Source organism: Oncorhynchus mykiss, unplaced genomic scaffold (genome assembly GCF_013265735.2).
Source record: "Oncorhynchus mykiss isolate Arlee unplaced genomic scaffold, USDA_OmykA_1.1 un_scaffold_682, whole genome shotgun sequence".
Lineage (NCBI taxonomy): Eukaryota > Metazoa > Chordata > Actinopteri > Salmoniformes > Salmonidae > Oncorhynchus > Oncorhynchus mykiss.
Window position 1 is genome coordinate 1 of NW_023494129.1, and position 16,352 is coordinate 16,352.

The following is a 16,352-nucleotide window of genomic DNA, read 5'->3' on the forward strand; positions in this document are numbered from 1 at the left end:
CTGGAGGGCAGGTAGTTTGCCCCCGGTGATGCGTTGTGCAGACCTCACTACCCTCTGGAGAGCCTTACGGTTGAGGGCGGTGCAGTTGCCATACCAGGCGGTGATACAGCCCGCCAGGATGCTCTCGATTGTGCATCTGTAGAAGTTTGTGAGTGCTTTTGGTGACAAGCCAAATTTCTTCAGCCTCCTGAGGTTGAAGAGGCGCTGCTGCGCCTTCTTCACGATGCTGTCTGTGTGAGTGGACCAATTCAGATTGTCTGTGATGTGTATCCCGAGGAACTTAAAACTTGCTACCCTCTCCACTACTGTTCCATCGATGTGGATAGGGGGGTGTTCCCTCTGCTGTTTCCTGAATTCCACAATCATCTCCTTAGTTTTGTTGACGTTGAGTGTGAGGTTATTTTCCTGACACCACACTCCGAGGGCCCTCACCTCCTCCCTGTAGGCCGTCTCGTCGTTGTTGGTAATCAAGCCTACCACTGTTGTGTCGTCCGCAAACTTGATGATTGAGTTGGAGGCGTGCGTGGCCACGCAGTCGTGGGTGAACAGGGAGTACAGGAGAGGGCTCAGAACGCACCCTTGTGGGGCCCCAGTGTTGAGGATCAGCGGGGAGGAGATGTTGTTGCCTACCCTCACCACCTGGGGGCGGCCCGTCAGGAAGTCCAGTACCCAGTTGCACAGGGCGGGGTCGAGACCCAGGGTCTCGAGCTTGATGACGAGCTTGGAGGGTACTATGGTGTTGAATGCCGAGCTGTAGTCGATGAACAGCATTCTCACATAGGTATTCCTCTTGTCCAGATGGGTTAGGGCAGTGTGCAGTGTGGTTGAGATTGCATCGTCTGTGGACCTATTTGGGCGGTAAGCAAATTGGAGTGGGTCTAGGGTGTCAGGTAGGGTGGAGGTGATATGGTCCTTGACTAGTCTCTCAAAGCACTTCATGATGACGGATGTGAGTGCTACGGGGCGGTAGTCGTTTAGCTCAGTTACCTTAGCTTTCTTGGGAACAGGAACAATGGTGGCCCTCTTGAAGCATGTGGGAACAGCAGACTGGTATAGGGATTGATTGAATATGTCCGTAAACACACCGGCCAGCTGGTCTGCGCATGCTCTGAGGGCGCGGCTGGGGATGCCGTCTGGGCCTGCAGCCTTGCGAGGGTTAACACGTTTAAATGTCTTACTCACCTCGGCTGCAGTGAAGGAGAGACCGCATGTTTTCGTTGCAGGCCGTGTCAGTGGCAATGTATTGTCCTCAAAGCGGGCAAAAAAGTTATTTAGTCTGCCTGGGAGCAGGACATCCTGGTCCGTGACTGGGCTGGATTTCTTCCTGTAGTCCGTGATTGACTGTAGACCCTGCCACATGCCTCTTGTGTCTGAGCCGTTGAATTGAGATTCTACTTTGTCTCTGTACTGGCGCTTAGCTTGTTTGATAGCCTTGCGGATGGAATAGCTGCACTGTTTGTATTCGGTCATGTTACCAGACACCTTGCCCTGATTAAAAGCAGTGGTTCGCGCTTTCAGTTTCACATGAATGCTGCCATCAATCCACGGTTTCTGGTTAGGGAATGTTTTAATCGTTGCTATGGGAACGACATCTTCAACCCACGTTCTAATGAACTCGCACACCGAATCAGCGTATTCGTCAATGTTGTTATCTGACGCAATACGAAACATCTCCCAGTCCACGTGATGGAAGCAGTCTTGGAGTGTGGAGTCAGCTTGGTCGGACCAGCGTTGGACAGACCTCAGCGTGGAAGCCTCTTGTTTTAGTTTCTGTCTGTAGGCAGGGATCAACAAAATGGAGTCGTGGTCAGCTTTTCCGAAAGGGGGGCGGGGCAGGGCCTTATATGCGTCGCGGAAGTTAGAGTAACAATGATCCAAGGTCTTTCCTCCCCTGGTTGCGCAATCGATATGCTGATAAAATTTGGGGAGTCTTGTTTTCAGATTAGCCTTGTTAAAATCCCCAGCTACAATGAATGCAGCCTCCGGATAAATCGTTTCCAGTTTGCAGAGAGTTAAATAAAGTTTGTTCAGAGCCATCGATGTGTCTGCTTGGGGGGGGATACATACGGCTGTGATTATAATCGAAGAGAATTCTCTTGGTAGATAATGCGGTCTACATTTGATTGTGAGGAATTCTAAATCAGGTGAACAGAAGGATTTGAGTTCCTGTATGTTTCTTTCATCACACCATGTCACGTTGGCCATGAGGCATACGCCCCCGCCCCTCTTCTTACCAGAAAGATGTTTGTTTCTGTCAGCGCGATGCGTGGAGAAACCAGTTGGCTGCACCGCTTCGGATAGAGTCTCTCCAGTGAGCCATGTTTCAGTGAAGCAAAGGACGTTACAGTCTCTGATGTCCCTCTGGAATGCTACCCTTGCTCGGATTTCATCAACCTTGTTGTCAAGAGACTGGACATTGGCAAGAAGAATGCTAGGGAGTGGTGCGCGCTGTGCCCGTCTCCGGAGTCTGACCAGAAGACCGCCTCGTTTCCCTCTCTTTCGGAGTCGTTTTTTTGGGTCGGCTAGCAGGCCGCAGATGGACGCCCAGGCAACGTTGCGCCGGAGGAGTCAGCCGGACAATTCCCTCGGGTAGACAACGTCGACAGTCCAACTGTGAAGGCCCGGTGGGGCTCCGCGTAGGCAGCAAACGGGTCCGGATAGGTGACTGCAGCCCAGGAGTGATTGATGGAACTCTTCAGCTGGCTAGCTCCGGAACAATTGATGTTAGCTCCGGAATCGACGAAAGCCGATAGTCACACGGATAGCAGCTAGCTAGCTGTGAGATCCAGGTATGGATGTCCAGAGCCAGCGGCCGAAATCCGGTATGTTCCGTTCCGAGCCGCGCTGCGCTGCACCGCGCCGTACAAAACTGGCGATAGATTCTCGAGCCAAAGGACAGCCGATGACCACAAACCGTGGTTAGCTGAGTACTAACGATTAGCCAGTAAATAAGCTAACTAGCTTCTGAACCAGCTTCAGAGTAGCTTCTGGACCAGCTTCTGGCTAGCTCCCGGCTAGCTTCTGGCTAATTTCTGGCTAGCCTCTCGGAGGATTACAGATCTGAGGTAAATAATACTTTTTTATATAAATATAAATTGGTGAAACGGATTGCAGGAGAGTGTTCTGAAGATGAGTTTTTGGAAAGGTTTTTGGAAAATTAAAAATGTATGTGAAAAAAAAAAAGTTGTAAATATATCTATATATTTATATACACGACAAGACGAGGACAAAAATAAGTCTGAACTGCTATGCCATCTTGGGAAGAAGATCTTCAATGAGACTGTAATGCAGGTTTCAGCATCTCTTAACAGTGTAAAGAAGAACCCCCCAGTTTATAATGCAGGTTTCAGCACCTCTTAACAGTGTAAAGAAGAACCACCCAGTTTATAATGCAGGTTTCAGCACCTCTTAACAGTGTAAAGAAGAACCACCCAGTTTATAATGCAGGTTTCAGCACCTCTTAACAGTGTAAAGAAGAACCACCCAGTTTATAATGCAGGTTTCAGCACCTCTTAACAGTGTAAAGAAGAACCACCCAGTTTATAATGAAGGTTTCAGCACCTCTTAACAGTGTAAAGAACCACCCAGTTTATAATGCAGGTTTCAGCATCTCTTAACAGTGTAAAGAAGAACCACCCAGTTTATAATGCAGGTTTCAGCACCTCTTAACAGTGTAAAGAAGAACCACCCAGTTTATAATGCAGGTTTCAGCACCTCTTAACAGTGTAAAGAAGAACCAGATAATCTGAATGTCAAGGTTTCTCATATTCTCACCTGTCACTGTCATCCAGCTCTCTGGTGATTCTCCTTCAGAGGTGTTACACTTGTAGAGTCCTTCATCTGACTTGGATACTGCAGGGATGGTCATCTCTCCTGTAGTCTCAGTCCTGATGAGGGATCCATCTTTGTAGAAATCAGCTGTGAGGTCAGAGGGAGTTCCCTGATATCTGCAGCGCAGAGTCACATAATCTCCCTCAGTCACAGGAAGGGCAGGGCTCTCCAGGATCACAGCTCCAGCTGTATATAATATATAAACATCATATATAAACAGGTCTCTCCAGGATCACAGCTCCAGCTGTATATAATATATAAACAGGTCTCTCCAGGATCACAGCTCCAGCTGTATATAATATATAAACATCATATATAAACAGGTCTCTCCAGGATCACAGCACCAGCTGTATATAATATATAAACAGGTCTCTCCAGGATCACAGCTCCAGCTGTATATAATATATAAACATCATATATAAACAGGTCTCTCCAGGATCACAGCTCCAGCTGTATATAATATATAAACAGGTCTCTCCAGGATCACAGCCCCATCTGTATATAATATATAAACATCATATATAAACAGGTCTCTCCAGGATCACAGCACCAGCTGTATATAATATATAAACATCATATATAAACAGGTCTCTCCAGGATCACAGCACCAGCTGTATATAATATATAAACAGGTCTCTCCAGGATCACAGCACCAGCTGTATATAATATATAAACATCATATATAAACAGGTCTCTCCAGGATCACAGCACCAGCTGTATATAATATATAAACATCATATATAAACAGGTCTCTCCAGGATCACAGCTCCATCTGTATGTAATATATAAACAGGTCTCTCCAGGATCACAGCACCAGCTGTATATAATATATAAACATCATATATAAACAGGTCTCTCCAGGATCACAGCACCAGCTGTATATAATATATAAACAGGTCTCTCCAGGATCACAGCTCCAGCTGTATATAATATATAAACAGGTCTCTCCAGGATCACAGCTCCAGCTGTATATAATATATAAACATCATATATAAACATAATATCATCTACCTGAAACCAGATGAACCACTAAATACTATAATGTTAGTAGATGGTGTTTGTGGACATACCAGATACTGTGATGTTGACAGCATTGCTGTGTTCTCCAGACCCAGACTCACACCAGTACTCTCCACTGTCTGATGGTTTTAGTGACACGATGCATGAAGACCCTTGTTGTTTTCCCCAGTCAATATTACACTCTGAAACATTCCCTCTCTCTGTGTTCCTCACCACTCTCCATCCAGCAGAGTTCCCCTGAACCTCACAGCTCAGAGAGACACGCTCAAATTCAAAGAACTGAGATCTGTCAGGACTGACACTCAGAGATACTGGAGGAGAGAGAGAGGCTGGAGGAGAGAGAGAGGCTGGAGGAGAGAGAGAAGCTGGAGGAGAGAGAGAGGCTGGAGGAGAGAGGGAGCGAGAGAGAGAGAGAGAGAGAGAGAGAGAGGAAGGTAGAGAGGAAGAAAGAGAGAGGAAGTTGGAAGGAGGAGAGAGAGAAAGAGATCATGAGAAGAAGAGCTCCGTTTAGCATAAAAATAAATGCTTTGTCATACCCGTGCTATACGTTTCTCATATACCATTGCTTCCAGCCAATCAGCATTCAGGGCTGGAACCACCCAGTTTATAATGCAGGTTTCAGCACCTCTTAACAGTGTAAAGAAGAACCAGAAGATCTGAATGTCAAGGTTTCTCATATTCTCACCTGTCACTGTCATCCAGCTCTCTGGTGATTCTCCTTCAGAGTTGGTACACTTGTAGAGTCCTTCATCTGACTCGGATACTGCAGGGATGGTCATCTCTCCTGTAGTCTCAGTCCTGATCAGGGATCCATCTTTGTAGAAATCAGCTGTGTGGTTAGAGAGAGTTCCCTGATATCTGCAGCGCAGAGTCACAGAAACTCCCTCAGTCACAGGAAGGGCAGGGCTCTCCAGGATCACAGCACCAGCTGTATATAATATATAAACATCATATATAAACAGGTCTCTACAGGATCACAGCTCCAGCTGTATATAATATATAAACAGGTCTCTCCAGGATCACAGCTCCAGCTGTATATAATATATAAACATCATATATAAACAGGGCTCTCCAGGATCACAGCTCCAGCTGTATATAATATATAAACATCATATATAAACAGGTCTCTCCAGGATCACAGCTCCAGCTGTATATAATATATAAACATCATATATAAACAGGTCTCTCCAGGATCACAGCTCCAGCTGTATATAATATATAAACATCATATATAAACAGGTCTCTCCAGGATCACAGCACCAGCTGTATATAATATATAAACATTATATATAAACAGGTCCCTCCAGGATCACAGCACCAGCTGTATATAATATATAAACAGGTCTCTCCAGGATCACAGCTCCAGCTGTATATAATATATAAACATCATATATAAACAGGTCTCTCCAGGATCACAGCTCCAGCTGTATTGTAACGGTTTTCTTCGTGAGAAGGAGAGTCGGACCAAAATGCAGCGTGTAGATTGCGATTCATGTTTAATGAAAAAACCACACTAAACACAAACACTACAAAAACAATAAACGTAACGAAAACCTAAACAGCCTATCTGGTGAAAACACATAGACAGGAACAATCACCCACAAACACACAGTGAAACCCAGGCTACCTAAATATGGTTCCCAATCAGAGACAATGACAAACACCTGCCTCTGACTGAGAACCATATCAGGCTGAACATAGAAATAGACAAACAAGACATGAAACATAGAATGCCCACTCAGATCACACCCTGACCAATCAAAACATAGAAAATACAAAGTAAACTATGGTCAGGGCGTGACAGTACCCCCCCCCCAAGGTGCGGACTCCGGCCGCAAAACCTGAACCTATAGGGGAGGGTCTGGGTGGGCATCTGTCCGCGGTGGCGGCTCTGGCGCTGGACGTGGACCCCACTCCATGACAGTTTTAATCCCCCTCCTAAACGTCCCTAAATAGGTTACCCACCACAATGATAACATGGGACAGAGGGACAGCTCGGGACAGAGGTAACTCGGGACAGATGGGTAGCTCAGCCCTGAGAGGAAGCTCAGCATTGAGAAGAAGCTCAGCACTGAGAAGAAGCTCAGGCAGGTGGTTAGATCCGGCAGATCCTGGCTGGCTGGCGGTTCTGGGAGAATCTGGACGACTGGCAGATCTGGGAGAATCTGGACGACTGGCAGATCTGGGAGAATCTGGTCGACTGGCAGATCTGGAAGAGTCTGGTCGACTGGCAGATCTGGAAGAGTCTGGTCGACTGGCAGATCTGGAAGAGTCTGGTCGACTGGCAGATCTGGAAGAGTCTGGTCGACTGGCAGATCTGGAAGAGTCTGGTCGACTGGCAGATCTGGAAGAGTCTGGTCGACTGGCAGATCTGGAAGAGTCTGGTCGACTGGCAGATCTGGAAGAGTCTGGACGACGGGCAGATCTGGAAGAGTCTGGACGACTGGCAGATCTGGAAGAGTCTGGACGACTGGCAGATCTGGAAGAGACTGGTCGACACAGACTGGCTGCTCTGGCTGCTCCATGCTGACTGACAGCTCTGGCTGCTCCATGCTGGCAGACTGCTCTGGCTGCTCCATGATGACTGGTAGCTCTGGCTGCTCCATGCTGACTGGCTGCTCCATGCTGACTGGCAGCTCTGGCTGCTCCATGCTGACTGGCTGCTCTGGCTGCTCCATGCTGACTGGCTGCTCCATGCTGACTGGCTGCTCCATGCTGACTGGCGGCCCTGGCTGCTCCATGCTGACTGGCGGCCCTGACTGCTCCATGCTGACTGGCGGCCCTGGCTGCTCCATGCTAACTGGCAGCTCTGGCGGCTCCTTGCAGACTGGCAGCTCTGGCGGCTCCTTGCAGACTGGCAGCTTTGGCGGCATCCTGCAGACTGGCAGCTCTGGCGGCTCCTTGCAGACTGGCAGCTCCATGCAGACTGGCAGCTCTATGCAGACTGGCAGCTCCTTGCAGACTGGCAGCTCCTTGCTAACTGGCAGCTCTAAGCTAACTGGCAGCTCTATGCTAACTGGCAGCTCTATGCTAACTGGCAGCTCTATGCTAACTGGCAGCTCTATGCTAACTGGCAGTTCTGAACAGGCGGGAGACTCCGGCAGCGCTGTAGAGAAGGCAGGCTCTAACAGCGCTAAACAGGCAGGAGACTCCGACAGCGCTGAAGAGAAGGGAGGCTCTGGCAGCGCTGGACAGGCGAGGCGCACTGTAGGCCTGATGCGTGGTGCTGGCACTGGTGGTACTGGGCCGAGGACACGCACAGGAAGCCTGGTGCGGGGAGCTGCTACCGGAGGGCTGGGGTGTGGAGGTGGTACTGGAAAAACCGGACCGTGCAGGCGCACTGGAGCTCTTGAGCACCGAGCCTGCCCAACCTTACCTGGTTGAATGCTCACGGTCGCCCTGCCAGTGCGGCGAGGTGGAATAGCCCGCACTGGACTATGCAGGCGAACCGGAGAAACCGAGCGCAAGGCTGGTGCCATGTAAACCGGCCCAAGGAGACGCACTGGGGACCAGCTGCGTAGAGCCGGCTTCATGGCATTAGGCTCGACGCTCAATCTAGCCCGGCAGACACGCGGAGCTGGAATATACCGCACCGGGCTATGCACCCGCACTGGAGACACCGTGCGCACCACTGCATAAGACGGTGCCTGTCCGGTCTCTCTAGCCCCCCGGTAAGCACAGGGAGTCTGCCCAGGTCTCCTACCTGGCGTAGCCATACTCCCTGTTAGCCCCCCCCCAAGAAATTTTTGGGGCTGCCTCTCAGGCTTCCATCCGCTACGTCGTGCTGCCTCCTCATATCTGCGCCTCTCAGCTTTCGCCGCCTCCAGTTCCTCCTTGGGGCGGCGATATTCTCCAGGCTGAGCCCAGGGTCCTTTACCGTCCAGTTCTTCCTCCCATGTCCATTTCTCCAGGTGGTGCAGCCTCTCCCACTGCAGCTGCTCCTGCTGCTTCTTCTCCTGCTGCACCTTTGGGCGGCTACACTCCCCTGGTTTAGCCCAGGGTCCTCTCCCGTCGAGGATTTCCTCCCATGTCCAGAAGTCCTTATTGCCCGTCTCCTCGCGCTGCTCCTGCCTGTTGACACGCTGCTTGGTCCGTTGGTGGTGGGTGATTCTGTAACGGTTTTCTTCGTGAGAAGGAGAGTCGGACCAAAATGCAGCGTGTAGATTGCGATTCATGTTTAATGAAAAAACCACACTAAACACAAACACTACAAAAACAATAAACGTAACGAAAACCTAAACAGCCTATCTGGTGAAAACACATAGACAGGAACAATCACCCACAAACACACAGTGAAACCCAGGCTACCTAAATATGGTTCCCAATCAGAGACAATGACGAACACCTGCCTCTGACTGAGAACCATATCAGGCTGAACATAGAAATAGACAAACAAGACATGAAACATAGAATGCCCACTCAGATCACACCCTGACCAATCAAAACATAGAAAATACAAAGTAAACTATGGTCAGGGCGTGACATGTATATAATATATAAACATCATATATAAACAGGTCTCTCCAGGATAACAGCTCCAGCTGTATATAATATATAAACATCATATATAAACAGGTCTCTCCAGGATCACAGCTCCATCTGTATATTATATATAAACAGGTCTCTCCTGGATCACAGCTCCAGCTGTATATAATATATAAACAGGTCTCTCCAGGATCACAGCTCCAGCTGTATATAATATATAAACAGGTCTCTCCAGGATCACAGCTCCAGCTGTATATAATATATAAACATCATATATAAACATAACATCAGCTATCTGAAACCAGATGAACCACTAAACACAACAATGTTAGTAGATGGTGTTTGTGGACATACCAGGTACTGTGATGTTGACAGAGTTGCTGTGTTCTCCAGATCCAGACTCACACCAGTACACTCCACTGTATGATTTTATTAGTGACACGTTGCATGAAGATCCTTCTGGTTTTCCCCATTTTCTTCCACAATCTGAACTCTCCCCAGAGACTGTGTATCTCTTCACTCTCCATCCAGCAGATTTCCCCTGAACCTCACAGCTCAGAGAGACAGACTCAAATTCAAAGAACTGAGATCTGTCAGGACTGACACTCAGAGAGGCTGGAAGAGAGAGATCAAAGAAAGAGAGGGAGAGAGAGAGAGAGTTTCGTTGTCTAAAGTAAATTATTAAATACTCTAACAGAGATACTGAAACACAGCAGAGAGGCTATTCTCTAGCTGTTTAACTTAGTGATGAAGGTAGGATACCTGCCACCCCAATATACAGAATAAGGACTGACATCTCTGTCAGTAATAACTAAGTTTAGGTAGTGTTAGTGTAGGGGTAGGTAGGTTTAGTGTAGGGTAGGTAGGTTTAGTGTAGGGTAGGTAGGGTTAGTGTAGGGTAGGTAGGGTTAGTGTAGGGGTAGGTAGGGTTAGTGTAGGGGTAGGTAGGGTTAGTGTAGGGTAGGTAGGGTTAGTGTAGGGTAGGTAGGGTTAGTGTAGGGTAGGTATTGTTAGTGTAGGGGTAGGTAGGGTTAGTGTAGGGTAGGTAGGGTTAGTTTAGGGTAGGTAGGGTTAGTGTGGGGTAGGTAGGGTTAGTGTGGGGTAGGTAGGGTTAGTGTGGGGTAGGTAGGGTTAGTGTGGGCTCTTTAAGGTTAGTTTGGGGTAGGTCGGGTTAGTGTGGGGTTGGTAGGGTTAGTGTGGGGTAGGTAAGGTTAGTGTGGGGTAGATAGGAGGTAGTTTAGGGTAGATATTATGGTATATGTGGTGTTCTCTGTAACTATTGGGACAATTTCCATTTCCACAGAGGGTTCTACCTGGAACCAAAAAGGGTTCTACCTGGAACCAAAAAGGGTTCTACCTGGAACCAAACCAGACAGACGAGAAACCTTTTGGACCGTTTTATATAAGTGTGCAGGACATCATAGAACAACATGGAGGGTCAGAGAAATGCTTGACTAGAGACTGAGCAGGACTTCCTTCTCCAAATATGACTCAGAGGAATTTATCTCTTGAAATATAATAAAGATGTAAAAATATATATCATTTTAAGCAAATCTTAATTAATTAAATCTGTTCGTTAAATCTGTTTGATGAAAATGTAGAGACAGATGATCTATCTGGTCTGTCATAATATAATAGAGACAGTAGATCTAGCTGGTCTGTCATAATATAATAGAGACAGTAGATCTAGCTTGTCTGTCATAATATAATAGAGCCAGTAGATCTAGCTGGTCTGTCATAATATAATAGAGACAGTAGATCTAGCTGGTCTGTCATAATATAATAGAGACAGTAGATCTAGCTGGTCTGTCATAATATAATAGAGACAGTATATTGAGCTGGTCTGTCATAATATAATAGAGACAGTAGATATATCTGGTCTGTCATAATATAATAGAGACAGTAGATCTAGCTGGTCTGTCATAATATAATAGAGACAGTATATTGAGCTGGTCTGTCATAATATAATAGAGACAGTAGATCTATCTGGTCTGTCATAATATAATAGAGACAGTAGATCTAGCTGGTCTGTCATAATATAATAGAGACAGATGATCTATCTGGTCTGTCATAATATAATAGAGACAGTACATCTAGCTGGTCTGTCAAATTTATAATAGAGACACAGTAGATCTAGCTGGTCTGTCATAATATAATAGAGACAGATGATCTATCTGGTCTGTCATGATATAATAGAGCCAGTAGATCTAGCTGGTCTGTCATAATATAATAGAGACAGTAGATCTAGCTGGTCTGTCATAATATAATAGAGACAGTAGATCTAGCTGGTCTGTCATAATATAATAGAGACAGTATATTGAGCTGGTCTGTCATAATATAATAGAGACAGTAGATCTATCTGGTCTGTCATAATATAATAGAGACAGTAGATCTAGCTGGTCTGTCATAATATAATAGAGACAGATGATCTATCTGGTCTGTCATAATATAATAGAGACAGTAGATCTACCTGGTCTGTCATAATATAATAGAGACACAGTAGATCTAGCTGGTCTGTCATAATATAATAGAGACAGATGATCTATCTGGTCTGTCATAATATAATAGAGCCAGTAGATCTAGCTGGTCTGTCATAATATAATAGAGACAGTAGATCTAGCTGGTCTGTCATAATATAATAGAGACAGTAGATCTAGCTGGTCTGTCATATTATAATAGAGACAGTAGATCTAGCTGGTCTGTCATAATATAATAGAGACAGTAGATCTAGCTGGTCTGTCATAATATAATGGAGACAGTAGATCTAGCTGGTCTGTCATAATATAATAGAGACAGTAGATCTAGCTGGTCTGTCATAATATAATAGAGACAGTAGACCTAGCTGGTCTGTCATAATATAATAGAGACAGTAGATCTAGATGGTCTGTCATAATATAATAGAGACAGTAGGTCTAGCTGGTCTGTCATAATATAATAGAGACAGTAGATCTAGCTGGTCTGTCATAATATAATAGAGACAGTAGATCTAGCTGGTCTGTCATAATATAATAGAGACAGTAGATCTAGCTGGTCTGTCATAATATAATAGAGACAGTAGATCTGGCTGGTCTGTCATAATATAATAGAGACAGTAGATCTAGCTGGTCTGTCATAATATAATAGAGACAGTAGATCTAGCTGGTCTGTCATATTATAATAGAGACAGTAGGTCTAGCTGGTCTGTCATAATATAATAGAGACAGTAGATCTAGCTGGTCTGTCATAATATAATAGAGACAGTAGATCTAGCTGGTCTGTCATAATATAATAGAGACAGTAGATCTAGCTGGTCTGTCATAATATAATAGAGACAGTAGATCTAGCTGGTCTGTCATAATATAATAGAGACAGTAGATCTAGATGGTCTGTCATAATATAATAGAGACAGTAGGTCTAGCTGGTCTGTCATAATATAATAGAGACAGTAGATCTAGCTGGACTGTCATAATATAATAGAGACAGTAGATCTAGCTGGTCTGTCATAATATAATAGAGACAGTAGATCTAGCTGCTCTGTCATAATATAATAGAGACAGTAGATCTAGCTGGTCTGTCATAATATAATGGAGACAGTAGATCTAGCTGGTCTGTCATAATATAATAGAGACAGTAGATCTAGCTGGTCTGTCATAATATAATAGAGACAGTAGGTCTAGCTGGTCTGTCATAATATAATAGAGACAGTAGATCTAGCTGGTCTGGCATAATATAATAGAGACAGTAGATCTAGCTGGTCTGTCATAATATAATAGAGACAGTAGATCTAGCTGGTCTGTCATAATATAATAGAGACAGTAGGTCTAGCTGGTCTGTCATAATATAATAGAGACAGTAGATCTAGCTGGTCTGTCATAATATAATAGAGACAGTAGATCTACCTGGTCTATCATAATATAATAGAGACAGTAGATCTACCTGGTCTATCATAATATAATAGAGACAGTAGATATAGCTGGTCTGTCATAATATAATAGAGACAGTAGATCTAGCTGGTCTGTCATAATATAATAGAGACAGTAGATCTACCTGGTCTATCATAATATAATAGAGACAGTAGGTCTAGCTGGTCTGTCATAATATAATAGAGACAGTAGATCTAGCTGGTCTGTCATAATATAATAGAGACAGTAGATCTACATGGTCTATCATAATATAATAGAGACAGTAGATCTACCTGGTCTATCATAATATAATAGAGACAGTAGATATAGCTGGTCTGTCATAATATAATAGAGACAGTAGATCTAGCTGGTCTGTCATAATATAATAGAGACAGTAGATCTAGCTGGTCTGTCATAATATAACAGAGACAGTAGATCTAGCTTGTCTGTCATAATATAATAGAGCCAGTAGATCTAGCTGGTCTGTCATAATATAATAGAGACAGTAGATCTAGCTGGTCTGTCATAATATAATAGAGACAGTAGATCTAGCTGGTCTGTCATAATATAATAGAGACAGTATATTGAGCTGGTCTGTCATAATATAATAGAGACAGTAGATATATCTGGTCTGTCATAATATAATAGAGACAGTAGATCTAGCTGGTCTGTCATAATATAATAGAGACAGTATATTGAGCTGGTCTGTCATAATATAATAGAGACAGTAGATCTATCTGGTCTGTCATAATATAATAGAGACAGTAGATCTAGCTGGTCTGTCATAATATAATAGAGACAGATGATCTATCTGGTCTGTCTTAATATAATAGAGACAGTACATCTAGCTGGTCTGTCAAATTTATAATAGAGACACAGTAGATCTAGCTGGTCTGTCATAATATAATAGAGACAGATGATCTATCTGGTCTGTCATGATATAATAGAGCCAGTAGATCTAGCTGGTCTGTCATAATATAATAGAGACAGTAGATCTAGCTGGTCTGTCATAATATAATAGAGACAGTAGATCTAGCTGGTCTGTCATAATATAATAGAGACAGTATATTGAGCTGGTCTGTCATAATATAATAGAGACAGTAGATCTAGCTGGTCTGGCATAATATAATAGAGATAGTAGATCTAGCTGGTCTGTCATAATATAATAGAGACAGTAGATCTAGCTGGTCTGTCATAATATAATAGAGACAGTAGGTCTAGCTGGTCTGTCATAATATAATAGAGACAGTAGATCTAGCTGGTCTGTCATAATATAATAGAGACAGTAGATCTACCTGGTCTATCATAATATAATAGAGACAGTAGATCTACCTGGTCTATCATAATATAATAGAGACAGTAGATATAGCTGGTCTGTCATAATATAATAGAGACAGTAGATCTAGCTGGTCTGTCATAATATAATAGAGACAGTAGATCTACCTGGTCTATCATAATATAATAGAGACAGTAGGTCTAGCTGGTCTGTCATAATATAATAGAGACAGTAGATCTAGCTGGTCTGTCATAATATAATAGAGACAGTAGATCTACATGGTCTATCATAATATAATAGAGACAGTAGATCTACCTGGTCTATCATAATATAATAGAGACAGTAGATATAGCTGGTCTGTCATAATATAATAGAGACAGTAGATCTAGCTGGTCTGTCATAATATAATAGAGACAGTAGATCTAGCTGGTCTGTCATAATATAATAGAGACAGTAGATCTAGCTTGTCTGTCATAATATAATAGAGCCAGTAGATCTAGCTGGTCTGTCATAATATAATAGAGACAGTAGATCTAGCTGGTCTGGCATAATATAATAGAGACAGTAGATCTAGCTGGTCTGTCATAATATAATAGAGACAGTATATTGAGCTGGTCTGTCATAATATAATAGAGACAGTAGATATATCTGGTCTGTCATAATATAATAGAGACAGTAGATCTAGCTGGTCTGTCATAATATAATAGAGACAGTATATTGAGCTGGTCTGTCATAATATAATAGAGACAGTAGATCTATCTGGTCTGTCATAATATAATAGAGACAGTAGATCTAGCTGGTCTGTCATAATATAATAGAGACAGATGATCTATCTGGTCTGTCATAATATAATAGAGACAGTACATCTAGCTGGTCTGTCAAATTTATAATAGAGACACAGTAGATCTAGCTGGTCTGTCATAATATAATAGAGACAGATGATCTATCTGGTCTGTCATGATATAATAGAGCCAGTAGATCTAGCTGGTCTGTCATAATATAATAGAGACAGTAGATCTAGCTGGTCTGTCATAATATAATAGAGACAGTAGATCTAGCTGGTCTGTCATAATATAATAGAGACAGTATATTGAGCTGGTCTGTCATAATATAATAGAGACAGTAGATCTATCTGGTCTGTCATAATATAATAGAGACAGTAGATCTAGCTGGTCTGTCATAATATAATAGAGACAGATGATCTATCTGGTCTGTCATAATATAATAGAGACAGTAGATCTACCTGGTCTGTCATAATATAATAGAGACACAGTAGATCTAGCTGGTCTGTCATAATATAATAGAGACAGATGATCTATCTGGTCTGTCATAATATAATAGAGCCAGTAGATCTAGCTGGTCTGTCATAATATAATAGAGACAGTAGATCTAGCTGGTCTGTCATAATATAATAGAGACAGTAGATCTAGCTGGTCTGTCATATTATAATAGAGACAGTAGATCTAGCTGGTCTGTCATAATATAATAGAGACAGTAGATCTAGCTGGTCTGTCATAATATAATGGAGACAGTAGATCTAGCTGGTCTGTCATAATATAATAGAGACAGTAGATCTAGCTGGTCTGTCATAATATAATAGAGACAGTAGACCTAGCTGGTCTGTCATAATATAATAGAGACAGTAGATCTAGATGGTCTGTCATAATATAATAGAGACAGTAGGTCTAGCTGGTCTGTCATAATATAATAGAGACAGTAGATCTAGCTGGTCTGTCATAATATAATAGAGACAGTAGATCTAGCTGGTCTGTCATAATATAATAGAGACAGTAGATCTAGCTGGTCTGTCATAATATAATAGATACAGTAGATCTGGCTGGTCTGTCATAATATAATAG

At 43.6% G+C, this 16,352-nt stretch overlaps 1 protein-coding gene across 1 annotated transcript in view; it reads right to left on the reverse strand.

The window, feature by feature from the left end:
- Positions 1–3,774: 3,774 nt before the first annotated feature.
- The window catches only part of LOC110518222 (Fc receptor-like protein 5), a gene marked incomplete at its 3' end in the record, with an annotated part of 50,379 nt that continues 37,801 nt past the window's right edge, over positions 3,775–16,352 (reverse strand). The window contains exons 3-6 of the mRNA XM_036974562.1: positions 9,691–9,951; positions 5,537–5,779; positions 4,902–5,234; positions 3,775–4,017 (exon numbers count right to left, since the gene is read on the reverse strand). Coding sequence (XP_036830457.1) covers positions 3,775–4,017; positions 4,902–5,234; positions 5,537–5,779; positions 9,691–9,951 — 1,080 coding nt within the window. The remainder of the gene's footprint in view (positions 4,018–4,901; positions 5,235–5,536; positions 5,780–9,690; positions 9,952–16,352) is intronic.